The following is a 19,740-nucleotide window of genomic DNA, read 5'->3' as shown; positions in this document are numbered from 1 at the left end:
CCCACCAGGCAAAAGGTATAGAAGTGGTAAAACGCACACCACCAGATTCAGGAACAGTTTCTTCCCAGCTGTTATCAGGCAACTGTATCAACCTACCACAACCAGAGAGCAGTACAGAACTATTATCTACCTCTTTGGCGACCCTCGAAATATCCTTAATCGGACTTTGTTGGCTTCACCTTGCACTAAATGTTATTCCCTTAACATGTATCTATACATTGTAAATGGATCGATTGTAATCATGTATTGTCTTTCTGATGACTGGTTAGCAAGCAACAAAAAGCTGTTCACTGTACCCCGGTACACATGATATTAAACTAAACTGCTCAGTCAGGCATCTCATACTCCATCTGTGAAAGTCTGCAGTTCCATCATTGGCATCAGCATCTCAGAATCCACAAAACGAGTCAGCCTTAATGCTAAGGGCTGCTTAAGGTTGATCTTATTAAATGGCTGAGCAGGCTTGAATGGCTTACAGTCCTGCTGCTGTTCCATTAGGTGTTTGTTTGGCTCCAAATGCATTATACCCAAAGGGAGACAAAAAGTGCTGGAGTAACTCAGCGGGTCACGCAGCATCTCTGGAGAAAAAGGAGAGGTGATGTTATGGGCTGGAACCCTTCTTCAGAGCAGCTACAAATGGATTTCATCATCTCCCCTTGCTATTCGAGAGCCTTTGGTAACATTTTTTTTTTTTAACTTCTCAAAAATTATAAGTTAAGTAAACCACATCTAGAAATATTTGTATACTGGAACAGTTTGACAACTTTAAAGTCAAAAATAATTTAGCCAGATGCAGAGTGACAGGACAACATTGAGCAACTTGAGGCATAACAAAACAAACCAATCCAGTACTGAAGTTGCAATGGTTCAGAAGACGCAGAGATTCTTTAGGTCATCGCCGTTTAAATCTCATAGATATGTCAACAACAACCTGACACACTGTAGAGAAATATAATTTAAACTGAAGTGCATTGAGTATCCACAAACCATAATCCTCTTATCAGTAGTTTAGTTCAGATTTAACCAAACAATTCAACATCTTCCGGTTTTTCATTCACTTACGTACAAGGTGATGGCAATGCCCAATGTGACATCTTCTTGACAATTCAATTAAAGAAAACCAAATTGAATTTAAACTATTTTCTATAATCATCTTAGAAATACAAAGAATTGTCTCCGAGGATAGCAAAAGAATACAAACACAATGCGAACACAACTAATTTATATACTTCAGGCTGGCAGTGTCGCAGGCATTAGAGCTACTACCTCACAGGTGTGTTAACTTGTGCTGTCTGTATGGAGTTTGGATGTTTTCCCTGTGACAAGAGTTTCCCGTTTCTCTTCACATCCCAAAAGACATGCGGGTTGGTAGGTTAAGTGGCCACTGTAAATAGACCCTCATGTGCAAGTGAGTGACAGAATCAGAACAGAATTGAAGGAAATGTGACGGAAAAAAAATGAGATCCACGTAAATATGTGTCGATATCAGTATAGATTCAATGGGCCCAATTGTGTGCAGGATGATCTGCGATACATGCAAGAACAAGTGTTAACAGCAGACAAATGCTGTTTTAATTCAAAGCAGCCAAACATTATTTTAATTCAGAGCAGACAAACATTATTGATAGACACAAAATGCTGGAGTAACTAGCAGGTCAGGCAGCATCTTTGTAGAGAAGGAATGGCTACTATTTCGGGTCGAGACCAAAGTAGAGTCTCGACACGAAACGTCACCCATTACTTCTCTCCAGAGATACTGCCTGACCTGCTGAGTAAACCAGCATCTTGTGTCTATCTTCAGTGTAAACCAGCATCTGCTGTTCTTTACTACACAAACATTATTGTATGCTTTAGCTTTAGGCAGATCCAGTCTCAGATCTCCCAAGATAGCAAAAACAGAAATTAAGTTGAGGAATAAACTTCCAGATTTGTCCATCCTTTAAATAATTTGGATTAGCAACGCCAAGCATCTTATCTGGCATTAAGCTTCCACCACATCTAACCAGAGCCAGTGAAATCAACAGTAGTTACTAAGGCCCAACATTTAGGTTATTGAAAAACAGAAAAGCAAGCAATAAGTCCATTTTTCAGTGAACATTAACAGAACATTTTTTCAAACTTAATTCCTCAGGAAAGTGATCGTAGCTTATCAGCAGTTTGTATTCGGGTACACAAGATATGGCAGATGCAGGAATCTCAAGAAAAAGCAACCTGCTGAAAGAAATTAGCGGGTCAGGCAACACCTGTGGAAGGAAATGGACAGATTGCATTTCAGGGCTCGGGACCCTTTTTCAGACTGATCTTCTGTAGAAGCTGCCTGACCCGCTGAGTTCGTCGAGCAGTTTATTTTTTGCTTGTGTTATGGTTAAGTGCCTTGTGATTGAAAGCAAGGGAATTGTGAGAATATATGTCACGACTTACACACATTGTGGCACATATCAGGAAGTGATTATTTTTTGCTGATTTGATCTCATTTAATATATATATTTCATGGTGTGGTCAGATATTAACTACATAACAAACAACCTTTCCAATTCTAAAGCGGAACCACTATATTGAATGAGGGTAAATTCAACATAGAAATCGCAGATGTGTTATTTTTCATAATTCTACTACAAAGTATAAAAAATGTGGTACAGATACCACTCATTCCCATAGCACAGAAGGGGTATCAAATCTTGATTCTCCAAATTTGTACACTTAATACCATACCAAAAAAAGTTACATCCAACAAAACAAAATCAAAAAACCTAGGTTCCTTGCAAATGATCAGATGCAATCAAAGATGGAACTCAGCTGGATTCCTAAATACTGCTGCACATTAATAAATTCAAACAATTGACTACAACTAATACAAAGTGCAACTGAGCGATCTTTGTAAAATAGCAAATTTCTAAACACCACATTTGAAGCTTCCAACCTATAATTTCCACCATCTTAAAAACAAGCCAAGAGGCACTCTGAAAGACCATCGCTACATGTTCGCTAAGTCACACAATATTTTGTCTCGGAAATGCACATCGATAAATTCATCATCGTTGACTTCAAATCCTGCAATCGCCACCCAATAATGTGCGAACTCCATCATCACACTGACTAAGAAACTCATCGCCGGTTCTCAAAAATAATTTATGCTGCTTCTGCCTACGATATTCCAGACATAGAAACCCCGGTTATTGGCTTTTCCTTGGAATCAATTAATTCTAAAGATCTACCATAAAACAGAGGCTCTTTTACTCTTTCACCACTTAGTTTCCCCCAGTATTACTTGCCAGCGTCCACCCTCAATCGGCAGAGGAAATGAAAGTGGCCCGCACTCTCCAGAGCTTTCACAAACTTTTTCTCCCCCAATGTTTCTACGATTGCGCGGTTCAGTGGGTGCACGATGGGAAATGTAGTTGCAAACACCGACTCCGGCCATGTCGGCCTGCTCTCACATCCCCCACTCAACTGCCCACCGCTCATCCAGCTCCCATCCTCTGCCTCCCGGATCCTACAACTCTCGACAAATAAAAAAGAGACGCTTATTCCACACTGCGTCTTCCTATAGTCGCAGCAGCGCTTGTCCCTCCACCAACTGCTCCCCAGCCGCTTTCCTACCTCCTAAAGTCTTCCCAGCGTAATGGCCGCCCAGGTCCCGCAACCAGATGGCGAGCCGCGAGCCGCGCTCCGTGAGGGGGGGAGGGAGGGAGGAGGGGGTGGGGCGGAACGGGACCGCCGTCATCTCGCGAGATTACCCCTTCCCCCTCTCATCCCAGCCACTCTCGCTTCTGCGCATGCGTAAACCCAGCGCCGCCATGGTTCTGCGCCTGTGTGAACCCTGCGCTAGCTCGAGGGACAGTGTAACCTGGCGGGTGTATTATCTCGCTAATGCGCGCACGGAATGTACCGGCAGTGTGCCCTGACCTCTAGTCAAGCCTGGCAAATGTTCCGATTCAGCGATCTATTGCATTTTAAATAGGTATTATCGGGCCAGACTTTTGTCCAATGGCGTCCTGGCGTCGACGGTCTGCTGCGCTTGGATTGTGGCTCACGCGGTCCAAGCGATGCCGAAGCTAACGGCAACGGCCGCTTCATTTTGGCGGCAGGACGTCATTTGGCAGCACGATCGAGGCCCGCGGGGGTTAGATGTAAAACAAAGCTGAACATATGTTTTAAACCCCGCATATCTTGTGTCTCCACATTGCAAACTAAAACATGCCAGAAACACCCTGCATGTCAGGCAGCACTTGTGAAGAACGAAACGTTTGCGGTCCAATTCATCTGGAGGTGAGGAAACTAGCATTAAATTGTAGAGAGAATGTGGGAAATGTTGGACACAAGGAATAACTCTTGACTGATTTGTCCAAGGGATCTTGTTCAGTTAATTTGGGGTTTTTTCAAGTGACCAAGAAGGGCAGGGCAGTTGAACTTGTCAACATGGACTTTAGCAGGGTATTTGGTAAACCACTGCATGGTAGGATTCTGGATGGTCAGAATACGTAGGATCCAGGAAGGAATCTGAATAAATACAAAGTCGAACATAAAGTGCTGGAGTAACTTTATGTATCGTTAGCTTTTAGAAATGTTTGAATGGTGCACTGACTGGCTGACATTTTTAAATTTCGTTGTACATGGCTCATGTTACAATGACAATAAAGAAACTATTCTATTCTATTCTAACTGCTGGGTGAGAAGAGGAATATCGATATGCTGAACGGTCTAGGGGCTCGTCTGGATCGAAGGCCGCTCCATAAGACTAATGAGTTATCTGGCGACTTGAAAAAGAATGTCACTGTGTTTTGCACATGTGACAATAAAACATTATTGAACTGTAACTCTACAGGTCAGGTGGCATCTCTTGAGAGCATTGATAGGTGACGTTTCGGGTCCAGACCCTTCTTCAGACTGATTGTAGGGTGTGAAGAATGCTAGAAAAGGAGAGAGGCAGGACAAAGTGTGGCAGATATTAGTCAACAAGGGCGAGGAGGATTTTTTGACAGGCAGATGGTTAGATCAAAGACTAGAGATGAGAAGTCAAGTTTATTCGTCACATACACATACGAGATGTGCAGTGAAATGAAAAGTGGCAATGCTCGCGGACTTTGCGCAAAAAGACAAACAAACAAACAACCAAACAAACTACAAACAGAATGGAACAGAATCACATATTCTTTTACATATTAAATATTGTGGGCGGAAGGAAAGGGGAAAAAACAGCAATTTTAAAAAAAACAGTAGAGTGGTACAGTAAAGTTAGTCCCTGGTGAGATAGGAGTTTACAGTCCTTATGGCCTCTGGGCTTTCCCACTTCTGTCACAGATGGATCCCTTGCCCAAGTCTCCTCTGTGTCCTGTACCTTGTCCTTACCATCTGGACGCCCGCAGCGACTGCTGCGGAGGGTTGAGGTCCCGACCACGGGGGGAAATGGAGGAGGACTGGCCAAATTGTGTGCCTTCCACCACAGTGATGAATGCTGTGGTGGATGTTTATGTTAAAATTTTATTGTGTTTTTGTGGGTGCCCTTTATCAGTGTATCGCTGCTGACATATCATTTCACTTGCACCTTTTGTGCAATGTGACAAATAAACCGTTGTGTTGTGTTGTGATGTGACCTGTATATTGGCTAGACCAAGAGTCCGAGTGTTTTATTGTGATATGTCTCAGATAGAACAATGAAATTCTTGCTGCTGCACAACAGAATCTGTAAACACAGTATACTGTAAAACAATATAATAAATGAGAGAGAAAAAAAAGTTCAGTGTGTACATGTGTCTTTTTACAAAACTGGAGAGATTTTGAGGAACAAGATTATTATTCAGTTTTTATCACCAATACACTGTTCTTAACAAAAATCTATCCATCATGTGAAACCTTATAAATATCAGATATAACCATATAACAATTACAGCACGGAAACAGGCCATCTCGGCCCTACAAGTCCATGCCGAACAAATTTTTTTCCCCTTAGTCCCACCTGCCTGCACTCATACCATAACCCTCCATTCCCTTCTCATCCATATGCCTATCCAATTTATTTTTAAATTATACCAATGAACCTGCCTCCACCACTTCCACTGGGAGCTCATTCCACACCGCTACCACTCTCTGCGTAAAGAAGTTCCCCCTCATATTACCCCTAAACTTCTGTCCCTTAATTTTGAAGTCATGTCCTCTTGTTTGAATCTTCCCTATTCTCAAAGGGAAAAGCTTGTCCACATCAACTCTGTCTATCCCTCTCATCATTTTAAAGACCTCTATCAGGTCCCCCCTTAACCTTCTGCGCTCCAGAGAATAAAGACCTAACTTATTCAACCTATCTCTGTAACTTAGTTGTTGAAACCCAGGCAACATTCTAGTAAATCTCCTCTGTACTCTCTATTTTGTTGACAAATTATAATATAATTATAATATAAATTAGATTAGATAACTTCAAGACCAAAAGTAAAAAACTTTTTTCATGACAGACAAATCTTCATCGTTTTACCACCAATTTGGACACCATAAATGTGACATTAGAAACGCTGCCACATTTAGTTATGAATATTTAATTCATAAATAAACTTCATATGGTCCCTCGTATGTACAGGTTTTGATAATGATCTAGGGAAATATCTTCATCAATACTAGGAGAAAAATACAGTAACATATCTGGTATTCCGCCTAGCAAAGCATATATATGTATGTGTACTTATGAGTATGTGTATATACATGTGTCTTTTTACAATGTGAAAACTGTAAAGATAGCATATTGATGGCAAGTTTCCAAAAATGGCATCGGAATACAAATACATTTTGTGTAACGGTTGTCGAGTGGTTTCCACCAGTGACCTGGTTGGCACAGTAGGTGCACGTATTTCTTATTCCTTTCTGTGTTTATGAATACCACATGGAACAATAAAATTACAAACACCATTTCCACTTCATTCACCTGATCATGTAGTAGAATATTACATCCATCTGAGTGGACACCGCAACGCGCATTACACTTCATACACACAAACGTACGTTGCGATGGACACTAAACGGTTTGGTGGCCCTGAAAACTAACGTTACATTATCAGCGCGAACCAAACATTTTCACCAATGTGATCTGGACGGTACATTACCTTATGGATTTGTGCTATCGATGGTCGATGATTTGTCAGATCGTTTGATTTGGGCTGATTTTTTTGTAAGTAAAAAGTAAAAAGAGACAGTGTGCTGCCAAATTGAAGATTGGCTCAGTTTCTTAGTTTTGAAGATCAACTTATGTAAACAAACAAAAATTATTTTTATTTAAAAAAGTCGGGAAATTTATCGTAAACGGTCGTTGCATTTTTTGACACCACGATGTTTTTGATATATTAAATTGGAAAATAAGAAAAAATAAATAACGCCCAGTAATCGCTACTACCATAAGATACCTCGTTGATTTTTTGAAATGCATTAGAGGTTTGGAGCCTCCATGATTTAACTTACGGGGGTACTGACCCCGATAGCGGTCGTTGTGACATTGGATACCAAGCACAACGACTGTTATGGGATCTTTACAGTACTGTATTATCTTTAATTTATATAGAAATATAGAAAATAGGTGCAGGAAGAGGCCATTCGGCCCTTCGAGCCAGCACCGCCATTCATTGTGATCATGGCTGATCGTCTGCTATCAATAACCCGTGCCTGCCTTCTCACCATATACCTTGACTACACTAGCCCCCAGAGCTCTATCTAACTCTCTTAAATCCATCCAGTGACTTGGCCTCCACTGCCCTCTGGCAGGGAATTCCATAAATTCACAACTCTGGGTGAAAACGTTTTTTCTCACCTCAGTCTTAAATGACCTCCCCTTTATTCTAAGACTGTGGCGCCTGGTTCTGGAGTTGGCCAACATTGGGAACATTTTTTCTACATTTAGTTTGTCCAGTCCTTTTATAATTTTATATGTTTCTATAAGATAGCCCCACATCCTTCTAAACTCCAGTGAATACAAGCCTAGTCTTTTCAATCTTTCCTCATATGACAGTCCCGCCATCCCAGGGTTCATTCTCGTGAACCTACGCTGCACTGCCTCATTCACAAGGATGTCCTTCCTCAAATTAGGAGACCAAAACTATACACAATACTCCAGATGTGGTCTCACCAGAGCCCTATACAACTGCAGAAGAAGCTCTTTACTCCTATACTGAAATCCTCTTGTTATGAAGGCAACATTCCATTAGCTTTCTTCACTGCCTGCTGTACCTGTAAGCCAACTTTCAGTGGCCGGTGTACAAGGACGCCCAGGTCCTACTGCACCTCCCCCTTACCTAACTTTTTTTATTTTTTTTTATTTTATTTTTTTTATTTTATTAGAAGTACAGTCATATGGCACCAAAGTGCCTAATATATATTTTCATAATACATTTTATGTACAGCTTTTTTTTTGTTACATTGAAAAAAGATTAGAATAAGAAAAATAAGTTAGATAGTAAAGGATAGAAAGATGTGAAATATATAGTGTGTGAAGAAAGAAAACGAGTAAATGAAGAAAGTTGAGAAAGAGAAAATAGAAAAAATAAAATTAAATTAAAGAAAAAAAGATCATTATTTATAATCTTGACCAACCCTCGTCCAGTCCTGAAACAGTTATTTTACAATTGTGTTGCACCATATGATTCCAAAAAAACGACAAATGGAGACCAACTCGTTATGAATTGGTCTGATTTATCCATTAGGAGGAATCGCATTTCCTCAAGATGAGCGGTGGCCAACATACTTGCAATCCACATTTTAAGCGTTGGTATCGATGTACCCTTCCAAAATTTAAGCATTAATTTTTTTGCTATTATTAAACCATAGTTAAAGAATAGATTTTGAGATGTGTTCAATTTATTCCCATCTTCCATTACGCCAAATATAATCATTTCAGTATTAGGTTCCATTCTTGTCTTGAATAATTTTGTAACTATTTCAAAAATATCATTCCAAAATCTATAAAGTTTTATGCAGGAAACTAAGGAGTGTGTTATACTTGCATTTTGGGCTAGACATTTATCACAAGTGGCGGATATATTTGGATAAAATTTGTTCAATCTTGTTTTTGAATAATATAATCTATGTACAATTTTAAATTGAATTAGATTATGTTTTACATTAATTGAACATTTGTGAATATATATCAAGTATTTTTCCCATGTAACCTTCGTGATTTTTATCATTGGTTCCCGTTCCCACTCTTCTCTAAGTACCTCTATCGATGGTAGGTCCATATTTAGAATACTATTATATAAATATGATATTAATTTTTGTGAGTCAGCTTCAATATTCATTGCTTCTTCCAATACTTCAGAGGTTATTTTTTGATATCCTTGTATATATTTTTTCATGAAATCGCAAATCTGAAGATATTTAAAATATTGGTAGTTTTTCAATTTAAATTTTAATTGTAATTGTTGGAATGATAGTAGGTTTCCCATTTCGTACATATCCCCGATCCTTCTAATTCCGAGACTTTCCCATTGGTTATATGTCTTATCAATAAGAGATGGTTTAAATAAAGGGTTATTCGCAATTGGCATTAACAATGATAGATTTCTTAATTTTAAAGATAATTTTACTTGTTTCCAAATTCTTATTGTACCATATATAATTGGGTTCTTCTTATATATTGTGTTATTCAGTTTTTTTGGGGAGAAGAGGATCGTTCCTATATTACAAGGATGGCAATCCTCCTCCATTTTTAACCATTCTGTCTGTTGGGTAGAACTATCCAACCAATAAATCATATTCTTAATATGCTCTGCCCAGTAATAATACATAAAATTCAGAAGTGAAAGTCCCCCGACCTCTTTTGGTTTACATAAGTGTTTTTTTGGTGATTCTATGTGATCTATAGTCCCAAATATAATTAGTAATATTAGAGTCTAATTTAAAAAATATATATTTTGGTATGTATACTGACTTGTAGACTGAAATGGGTATAGTAATTGCGGTAGGAAGATCATTTTTATTGCATTTATTCTACCTAATAATGATAAGGGAAGTGGTTTCCAAAATTTAATCAGCGTATTAAGTTTATTTAATAAAGGTATGAAATTAGCGTTGAATAATGCTTTATATTTTCTAGTAATCTGAATACCCAAATATTAAAATTTTTCTGTTGCGATTTTAAAGGGGAACTTCAATAAGTGTGTAGGTTCTTGAGGTTTTTATGTCATGATTTCACTTTTATTCCAGTTTATTCTATATCCAGAAAAAGACCCAAATTCCTCTATTAAGTTTAATAAATGTGTTATGCTCGTTTGTGACTTTGTAATATATAAAAGTATATCGTCTGCATATAATGAGATTTTATTCTTTGAGTCCCTGTTATTATAGCCCTGAATATTCGGATGAATTCTTATACTTTCAGCCAGGGGTTACCCCTTACCTAACCTAACCCCATTGAGATAATAATCTGCCCCCTTGTTTTTGCCGCCAAAGTGGATAGCCTCACATTTATCTATGTTATACTGCATCTGCCACGCTGTACTTACTGTATTTTTCTCCTGGTATTGATGAAGATATTAAGCCTAGATCTCATCTTCACATTTTTTGGTCCAAATTGGTGGTAAAACGATGAAAATTTGTCTGTCATGAAATAGGTTTTTGACTTTCAGTCTTGAAGTTATCTAATGATGGGCAGATTTCACATGATGGGCAGATTTTTTTTAAGAACAGTATATTGGTGTAAAAAAGTGAATACTAATCTTGTTCATCAAAAACTCTCCAGTATTGTAAAAAGACACATATGCTAAGGATGTATTCCCAATCTATCTTGCCACAACCCATGCACTTTTCTTACCTGCATTTTCTTTGTAACACTATATTCTGCATTCTATTTATTTTTTTCCTTTTGTACGACCATGATGTAGTCATTTATGATATGATTAGCCTGGATAGAATGCAAAACAAAGATTTTACTGTACTCGTGATAATAATATACAGCACCCTCCATAATGTTTGGGACAATGACCCACCATTCATTTATTTGCCTCTGTATTCCACATTTTGAGATTTGTAATAAAAAAGAATCACATGTGGTTAAAGTGCACATTGTCAGATTTTATTAAAGGGTATCTTTATATATTTTGGTTTCACCATGTAGACATCACAACTGTGTTTATATATAGTCCCCCCATTTCAGGGCATCGTGATGTTTGGGACACATGGCTTCACAGGCATTTGTAATTGCTCAGGTGTGTTTAATTGCTTCCTTAATACAGACATAAGTGAGCTCTCAACACCTAGTCTTTCCTCCAGTCTTTCCATCACCTTTGGAAACCTTTAATGCTCTTTATCAACATGAGGACCAAAGTTGTGCCAATGAAAGTCAAAGAAGCCATTATGAAACTGAGAAACAAGAATAAAACTGTTCAAGACATCAGCCAAACCTTAGGCTGACCAAAATCAACTGTTTGGAACATCGTTAAGAGATGAGGTCCTATAATGTGAACTTAGGGAGCTAGGAGATAAACTTAAAAATAGGACCTCAAAGGATCCTGTAGGATCTCTGGATTACTACCAATGGCACGTGCTACCAGTGTCCCATCCCTGTCCGGGGCGGCCGTAGATGTCCGGGGTGACACTAGACTGACGGGACACCGGCCTGTTGCAGTGGCGGCCCAGGCTTACAGCCAGAGCGGAGAAGAAGCGCTAGCTCCAGCTCAACTCTGCATGTCCCGCCGGGTTAAACGGCAGCCCTCGACTGACGGGATACCAGCGCGGAGCAGTGGAGTTAGCACTTCTTCTTTACTTGCATACCCAATGTATACAAATAGCAGCCACCTACGGCGCTGACATAGTTACATGCTCCATTTGTTATCCCTCCCCCCCACAGCAGTTCCCCCATGCCGGGTCCCCTTGTCCTTTGTTCTCCCACCCTCCCCAATTGTCCATTGTTCTCCCCCCTGCCTCCCGCACGGTGGCCCCCCACGCTGGGTCCTCCTTTGTTCTTCCCCCCTCACGCGTCCCCCCACTCTGGGTCCCCCATAGGTCTTCCCCTCCCCCTCCACGTTCTCATCGACCTTTGACCACGGGTCGACCCGTGAGGCATCGCCACCGCCGCGACGCTTCACAACAGCCGAGGTCCCATCGTCACGAGGCTTCACCGACTTGGGCCCCAGCCTCTGCTCCGTTGGACACTTTGCTGACCCGGACTCCAACCCGCGAGGTCCCGACTCCTCCGTCTGACCTGCGAGGCCCCGTCCCGGGCTTCTATGGGTGATCCAGGAGGCATCCAGACCGCGGCGCCTCGATAAAGACCTCCGGAGGTTCCAGAGGTCATAGACTCAGAATTAAAGGGCACTCTTTTAGAAAGGAGGTGAGGAGGAACTTCTTTAGTCAAAGGGTTAATCTGTGGAACTCATTGCCACAGAGGGCTGTGGAGGCCGTCGGATATTTTTACAGCAGAGATAGACAAATTTTAAATTAGAACGTGTATCAAAGGTTATGGGGAGAAGGCAGGAAAATGGGATTTGGAGGCAGAGATCAGCCATGATTGAATGGCGAAGTAGACTCGATGGGCCGAATGGACTAATTCTACCATAACTTGTGAGTCAACAGTTGAATAATGAAATGGAATTCAATTCACTCCTGTTGTTTGGCTGGTCTCCAGATGCTACCTCATGTGAGGTCCCGTTCCTTGGACGTGCCCATAGTGGGTACATTGTTTGTGGTTACCAGACATAGTTTTGCTTCTGTTTTTTTTAGTTTAGAAATACAACGTGGAAACAAGCCCTTCGGTCCACCGAAGATTTTGGATGTTTTGGAGTAAAGGCCTTGTCTTGAAATAGATACGGCAGTGGTGGAGAAAGGAGGTAGGGTGGGAGAAGTAGTTGTATTTCTTGAGTACGTGCCAAAATAGGATTGGAAGAAAGACAATGCAGTCATCAAAAAGTAAGTGCAGCTAGGGCTCATGTGAATGCCCATGTCTCCCACTTCGATCCATAGAAAGTGGGAGGTGTCAAAAGTTAGGTTTTTGAGGATAAGGACAAACCTTGACAAGCAAATGAGAGTGTTTATAAAGTGGAAATGGTGGGTCTTTGTTCAGAAAATAAACGGAGAGTCCCAAGACTTTCCTGATGGGTGGAGGTGTATAAAGTCTGGACATCCATGGAAATGATGAGCTGGTTGGGACCAGGGATCTTATTGAAATGTTGAAATGAAAGATGTCCCATGCATAAGAAGGAAGAAAATGAACAAGGGTAGACTGGATGTGTCCAGGTATGAAACAGTGAGTTTGTTTGGGCAAGAGCAGTGGGCCCACCAATTCAGTCCTGTTTATGGATCTTAAGTAAGAGATAGAAGTGGGTAGTTTAGGTCGGGGCACTATGAGATTGGAGGCTGTGGAGAGAAAATCTGTAACTATCTGGGAGATGGTGGCCTGGTTTTCAACGGTAGGGTCATGCTCCCGAGGATGGTATGACATGGTGTCTGCGAGATAGATAATGTACCGGACTGCAACAACACGCCCCTTGCCTGAGGAAATAATGACAAAGCTGGGGTTGGTCTGAAATGAGGAGCCCTGTGTGCTCAGAATTGCTAAGGGACTGGACAAAAGGCAGTCAATGTTACATCAACTATTGGAAATTTAAAAATCCATAGAGTGTAAAGGGCCAAAAGGGGGAGTCAATGTGACAGGTAAAACGGTAATCAATGGGGAGTTGAGGTTTCATTGCTGAAGAAATAAGTATGGAGGTAATGGAAGAATATCTTGGCATCGTGTTGGACCTGGAAACCACTAGGTGTATGCATCGGGGGACAAAGGTGAAGCATCTGCTGTGGACAAGTAACAGTTAAGATGAAGATGCTGGTTCAAACTCAAGATAGACACAAAATGCTGGAGTAACTCAGCGGGACAGGCAGCAGCTCTGGAGAGAAGGAATGGGTGACGTTTCGGGTCGAGACCCTTCTTCTGAATGATAAACGCCCCCAGATGCTGCTTGACCTGCTGAGTTCCTCTGGTTTTTAACATGCAGGTGGATTTCTTCTGCGCCCCAGTGCAATCATGTCCTACATTTAATTTCCATGCGCATAGAAACGTAACTGGCTGGGACGCAGTTCGTAATCCAGGAATGGGAACGACAGCCAGTTCAGCACCAGTCGCCTTGGAGTCTCGGGAGGACAGTAACCAAACCCTGGTGGAAATCCGCTGCAACTCAGAGAAAGCTCCCTGACGTCAGACCAGGGAGTCAGTCCCTTGTCTCAACTTCCTCATCTTTAACACTTCCTGTACTTGTCGGGTAACCCACCGAAAAGAATTTAACAGTCGCGCGGAGGAGGCTGAAGTGCATGTATTTTGACTGGTAATTGTGGCGCACTGGGAGGTGGGGTGGGTGGGTGGGTGGGGGCGCGGATGTACTGGGAAATTGATTGCGAGTCGTGAACTCGGCAGCATTTGCCGATCTTTTAATAAATGCGCGTGTTTCTGCATTTTACAGCAGTAGCAGAATGTTTATTCCACAAAGCGACTGGAGTGGGTGTATTATTTTATTTAATTAAGCAAACCTTGTTTTTAATAATAGGGCTGTATCTTTCCTGTGCTTTGTTGCCTGTGTAATACATGTCCGGTTGTGCTCGACACTGGGCGTTGGTAAAGTCGCTTACTTCCGCGCCGGCTATATTGTCTCACGTGTGCTGTTCAGGAGTGCGGCAGCGCTCCAGATCCCCGTCCGTGCATCGCTTGGCGCTGCTCCACTTACACATTTAACCACTGGAAATGTGGCTTCTCAAAGTGACGGGTGCTTCGCCGTCCCTCTGTCTGGCAACTCTACCTTATGTTTTCACCCTTCATCCAATCTTGATGGTGTTATTTAATTCTCCCTTGCCCCTGGTCCCATCTCAACTCGCTGCTGCTAATGTCACCCCATTCACCATCTTCCGTCAACTCAACATCTAACCTTCATTCCCCCACCCCAATTTTCACTTCGCCTTCCCTTTCTCCATCTCCTCCTCCCAACTTACAACCACATAGGACCATAAAATAAGACCCTATGACCCTCAAACCTGACCTGCCATTCAGTACGATTATGGCTCCATGCACTGGCCTCAACTCCACTTCAATGTTAGTCTCCTGTGGCTTTCAAATCCCCCAATCTTTCCAAAAATATTCTCTCCACCTTAAATACTTGCAATGATTTAGCTTGCAGAAACCTCCAGGGCAGATAATTACAGAGATTCGCCACCCTCTGCGAGGGATTTCTATGCCCCTCATCTTAAATGATCGATCCCATGTAACTCCCCTTCCCTTTCACCATCTCCTTCCCACCAGCCCCCAAGCACACCTTCAATCCTCAACACCCCCTACAGGAAAATTCAGCTGGCATTGTATACTGTGGCCAAAGCAGTAGAAATGGGTTAAATTGCCAATGTTAGTGAAACATCTGTATCGGTAGAAATATATTGCATTGAAGAAGTCGCAGAGAAGGTTCACCAGGATATTGTCTGGAATGCGGTGTCTCAATTGTAATGAATAATCTGGGGGTGTTTTCCTTAGAGTGGGGAACCTAAAAGAGATATGCAGAATTATAAGGTGCTTGAATAGGGTAGACAACAATGAATCTTTCCCCATAGCAGAGGTGTGAATGGTAATTTAAGGTAAGGAATGTGAGTTTTGGAGGAGATATAAGGAAGAATCTTTTCATCCTGAAGGTGATGGAAACAGAGGAATATTTTAAAGAAATATCAAGATAAGCAATTGAATCACCAATGCATTGAAATGTAGTGTCCAAGTGCTGATGAGAGAGATTAGCTGTACTTAATGGTCAGCATAGACATTGGGGACTCAAGGGCCTGTTTCTGTGCTGTATGTTCTGTAACTTTAATTTGTGACAGTTAGTAAGGTTTATCAACGTCCCTTATGCAAAAGCTTCCTGTTTCTGTAGATATATGTTGGTGAGGATGAGTCTAATGCAGAAATATGTCTTAAGATTGTATTTCAGCATCACATGAAGTTTTTTGAAACTAGAACTGTTCAGTTTGTGGTTTGCCAGAAAATTTGTACAATGCAGTCATCGCATTCCTTTACAAAGGACTTGTTCAGACAAAACCAGCAGCCTCTTATCCTCTGTTTAATTCCTGTGATTGCTGTAAGACCTGACTACCTTCCTGAAGGTTTGAAACACCAATGCACAGATGCAGTTATTAAATAGACGGACTGGCGATCTGAATTAGTGCACATTCACTTCATTTCTAGAGCCTGGGGAACCATTGACTTTACTACCTCTCTCTTCAAGAAGGATGATATTCTCTTAAGTATCAAAGCATTGTTCTGCTTAAGGTGATACTATGATAGATTTTATTAGCACTGCATTGAATTCCAAGCCCATGGATCCCTTTGGATGTGTCATTTGAGTTGACCTTTTAGGGGTGCATGTGAGTGACATAGCTCTTTGTTACCCACGTGATCCAATTTTCAACCTAAAGGGTTAACTGATTTTCTTCCAGTTGGCCCTCCTATTGAGTATTTCCAGCACTCGCTGTTTGTATTTTATATTTATAGTATCGGAAATATATTAGTTTTAGAGCCTCATCTCTCATTAACTTGCATTTGGCTCTGTAATTCTATACTTGTGTGCTGTGTTAGCTTCAGTAAGCAAGTCTTTTAGAATTGTATAGCTTAACTGGTTAATTTAGCTTATCACATCTGCCAGCTCCTTGCAAAGACTTAATTCCATGCTCTTTCCTCGCAGCCCTGGAGATTGTTTCTCCCTCTTGCTGAGTAAAATGGATTTTCCTCGTCTTCTTTGCTTTAATCTTATTTTATTTTGTTATCTTTGGTTGCTAAACCATCATGTTAATCGTTATCTACTCAAGCAAATCTCCTCAAATTTTGAACTCTTCCAACAACGTTTGTCTTTTCCTTAACTGATCTAAAATCCGCAGGACAAATTAGAAGCATGCTGTCCTGTCTTACACAGCTTTCAATCGTATTCATCAACATATTGATGTGAATGGTTAATTCTGTTTAGGTGAGAATGGATACTAACAAGGAGATCGGTCTTCTGATTGAAGAGATTCGTCGTCTTGGATCTCCAGGTCAGTGAACTAAAGAACCGTTTAAACCCTAAATTGAAAAATTGGTGGTTTCGAGCATATTTTATATTCTCTAGCTGCTATGTAGTCCTTGTCATGATTTGTCATGAAACAAAATAAGGCAGAAGTGCACATCAGAGATTTAGTATCTTAAAAAAACAGGCAGATGGACTGAGGAGTTTAGGACTAGAGAGCACAAATTAAACCCAAGCCTTACAAGAATGCACGGTGGAGCAGCGGTAGAGTTGTTGCCTTGCAGCGCTAGAGACCCTCTGACTTTATAGCTATGTCCTTTAATATTTGACATTTCCACCCTAATTGACTATTTCCCTAATATCCCTTTCTCGCTCTCATAATTTTATATACTTCTATTAGATCACCCCTCTGCCTCTGCCTCTGCCTCTGCCTCTGTCTCCAGAGTATGGGGCAAATTTTTACACAGAGACTGGTAGGTGCCTGGAAAGCCCTGCCTGGGGTGGTGGTGGAAGCAGATACGATAGTGGCATTTAAGGGGCTTTTAGATAGGCACATGGATAGATATGCAGGGAATGGCGGGATATGGATCACATGCAAGCAAAGGAGATTAGTTTAACTTGGCATCATGTTCTGCACGGATATTGTGGAACAAAGGGGCTGTTCCTGTGCAGTACTGTTCTATGTCCGATGTAAGTTTGTCCACTTCTTCTTAAAGCTAATATCTCTAATCCAGGGCATATCCTGTCGAATGTTTCTGCACCCTCGCCAATGCTTCCACATTCTTCTTGCAATCCGGTGACCAGAACTGCACAGAATATTCCAAACTGATAGGTCGGTAGCTTAATTGACCACTGTAAATTGCTCCCAATATGTAAGTGAATGGTAGAATCTGGGGGGAGTTGATGAGAATGAGGGGAAACATAAAATGGGGTCAATAAAATGAGTTTGTGTCAATGAGTGGTTGATTGTGGGCAGGTATATAATGGGCTGAGCCTGGTTGATTCTGCTATACTCTGGAGACAAGGGATTAAATAATATAATCTGGCCCTGTCAGGAAATTACCCTGGGAACTCTTGGTACTTCACACCCAAGCCTTTCCACTTGTTTAAATCTGTCAGGCTTTTTTAGATTCATTAGGCATCAAGAACTTGTAAAAAATAATAAAACAAACTCAACTAATTAAAAAAAATTATTAATAGCTCAAATACAAATCAACTCAGAACACAGAATTGTGTTAGTATTATTAACGATTTAATCAATTGAATTAGCCTTTTCTTTTGTGAAATTGCCATTCTGATGAACGTATTTGAGGCAGGTCTAAACCAGTCCAGGGTGTGTGCTGATTCTTTGGGATTTCCAGCAAATTCGTGCTCAACTTTATTCAGAGTTCGTGCAGAGATGGGTTGGAAAATTGCCATTGGAATTTGGCCCTCATCGTTAGGACTTCTGCATTTGTCGTAAAGGCTGCATGCACTTCCACGTGTACATTGGAATTAGCTGCAGGGGCAGTAAACACCTTACTCTTGGTCCTCTATTCTTATGTATATAATTTACAGTGTGGGCATAATTACTGTTCCAACTTCCAAACTTTTGCCAAGCTTCAAATGTTATCACTGCCCTCAACATCTCCCTCAGTAAAATGGATAGGGTGCAGAGATGATTTACAGGGATGTTGCCAGAACTCAAGCGCCTGAGCTACAGAAACGGGCAGGCTAAAACGTTATTCCTCGCAGCCCGGAAGGGGCTGAGGGTTGGTCTTCTAGAGGCATATAAAATCGTGAGGGGTGGAATGAGCTGTCAGAGGAAGTGTTTGAGGCAGGTAGAATAACAACGTTTAAAAGATATTTGGACAGGGAAATGGTTGGAAAAGGTTTATTGGGTATGAACCAACGTGGGCAAATGGGACTAGCTCTTGGGCCAAAGGGCATTCTTCCCAGCTGAATAACTCAATTACTTGAAGGAATAGCGAGAGCCTACAAGAGATATGGGATCTTTGGTGCTGATATCAGGAGGGGTTCATTAATAAGTGTAGTGAATTTTGAAATTCTCTCTCACAAAAAAAAGCAGATACGGGTCAATTAAAAAAATCGAAACTGTGATTGACAGATTTTTGTTACGTAAGGACATCTAGAAATATGCAGGTCAGTCACAGAACACTGGTTAACTTTTTCCTGATTTAATAGTGGGATCACAGATTGAAATCCACCTATTCCCAAAAAGTCAATTTTCTGATGGCTACTGCCCTGGATATTCTAAGCCCTGTTAATATTAAGTTACAGAAACCCCTGTGATATTGGGTATTGAAGAGTACATATAACTGGCACTGATGTTCCACTGTCCTTTGAATATATCTAGGACCAGATGGTAAAATCAGGGTGAAGTTTGGAGTGCTGTTCAGCGATGATAGATGTGCCAATCTATTCGAGGCTCTGGTGGGAACTCTGAAAGCAGCGAAAAAGAAGAAAATTGTCAGCTTCACTGAAGAACTGCTACTACAAGGGGTTCATGACAATGCTGAAATTGTTTTAGTAGAGGATTGATGACAGGAACAAAGACAAGGGTGCAGCAGCAATATTGCCAATGTTTCGAGCCTTTGGGCGAAGATGGTGATACCATTGTAACCAGTGCTCTGGAAACACACAATAGATTTTTTTATATATGCCATTTGTAGTAAGATTGACATTTTGGATTTCTAATTGTAATTGGATTGTTTGAAATGTAGAAACCATGCAATAAAGTAAAACATCTATC

General features: G+C 41.0%; 1 protein-coding gene across 4 annotated transcripts; it reads left to right on the top strand.

Annotated features, from left to right (window-relative positions):
- The first annotated feature begins 3,888 nt into the window (after window positions 1-3,888).
- abracl (ABRA C-terminal like) lies at window positions 3,889-19,740 on the top strand. 4 transcript variants are annotated; one of them, XM_055639179.1, is made up of 3 exons: window positions 3,889-4,269; window positions 16,950-17,016; window positions 19,345-19,740. In XM_055639179.1, exons 1-3 carry the CDS (start codon window positions 4,198-4,200, stop codon window positions 19,527-19,529), a joined length of 324 nt encoding a protein of 107 aa, XP_055495154.1. In that variant the 5' UTR covers window positions 3,889-4,197; the 3' UTR covers window positions 19,530-19,740. The 4 variants fall into 4 exon arrangements, with proteins under 4 accessions (XP_055495154.1, XP_055495156.1, XP_055495157.1 ...); XM_055639181.1 differs by lacking the exon at window positions 3,889-4,269 and adding an exon at window positions 14,129-14,285; XM_055639182.1 differs by lacking the exon at window positions 3,889-4,269 and adding an exon at window positions 14,135-14,222.

This window comes from Leucoraja erinacea, chromosome 8 (genome assembly GCF_028641065.1).
Source record: "Leucoraja erinacea ecotype New England chromosome 8, Leri_hhj_1, whole genome shotgun sequence".
Taxonomy (NCBI): Eukaryota; Metazoa; Chordata; class Chondrichthyes; order Rajiformes; family Rajidae; genus Leucoraja; species Leucoraja erinaceus.
The sequence above is the reverse complement of the archived record's forward strand: the minus strand, read 5'-3'. Positions and strand labels throughout refer to the sequence as shown.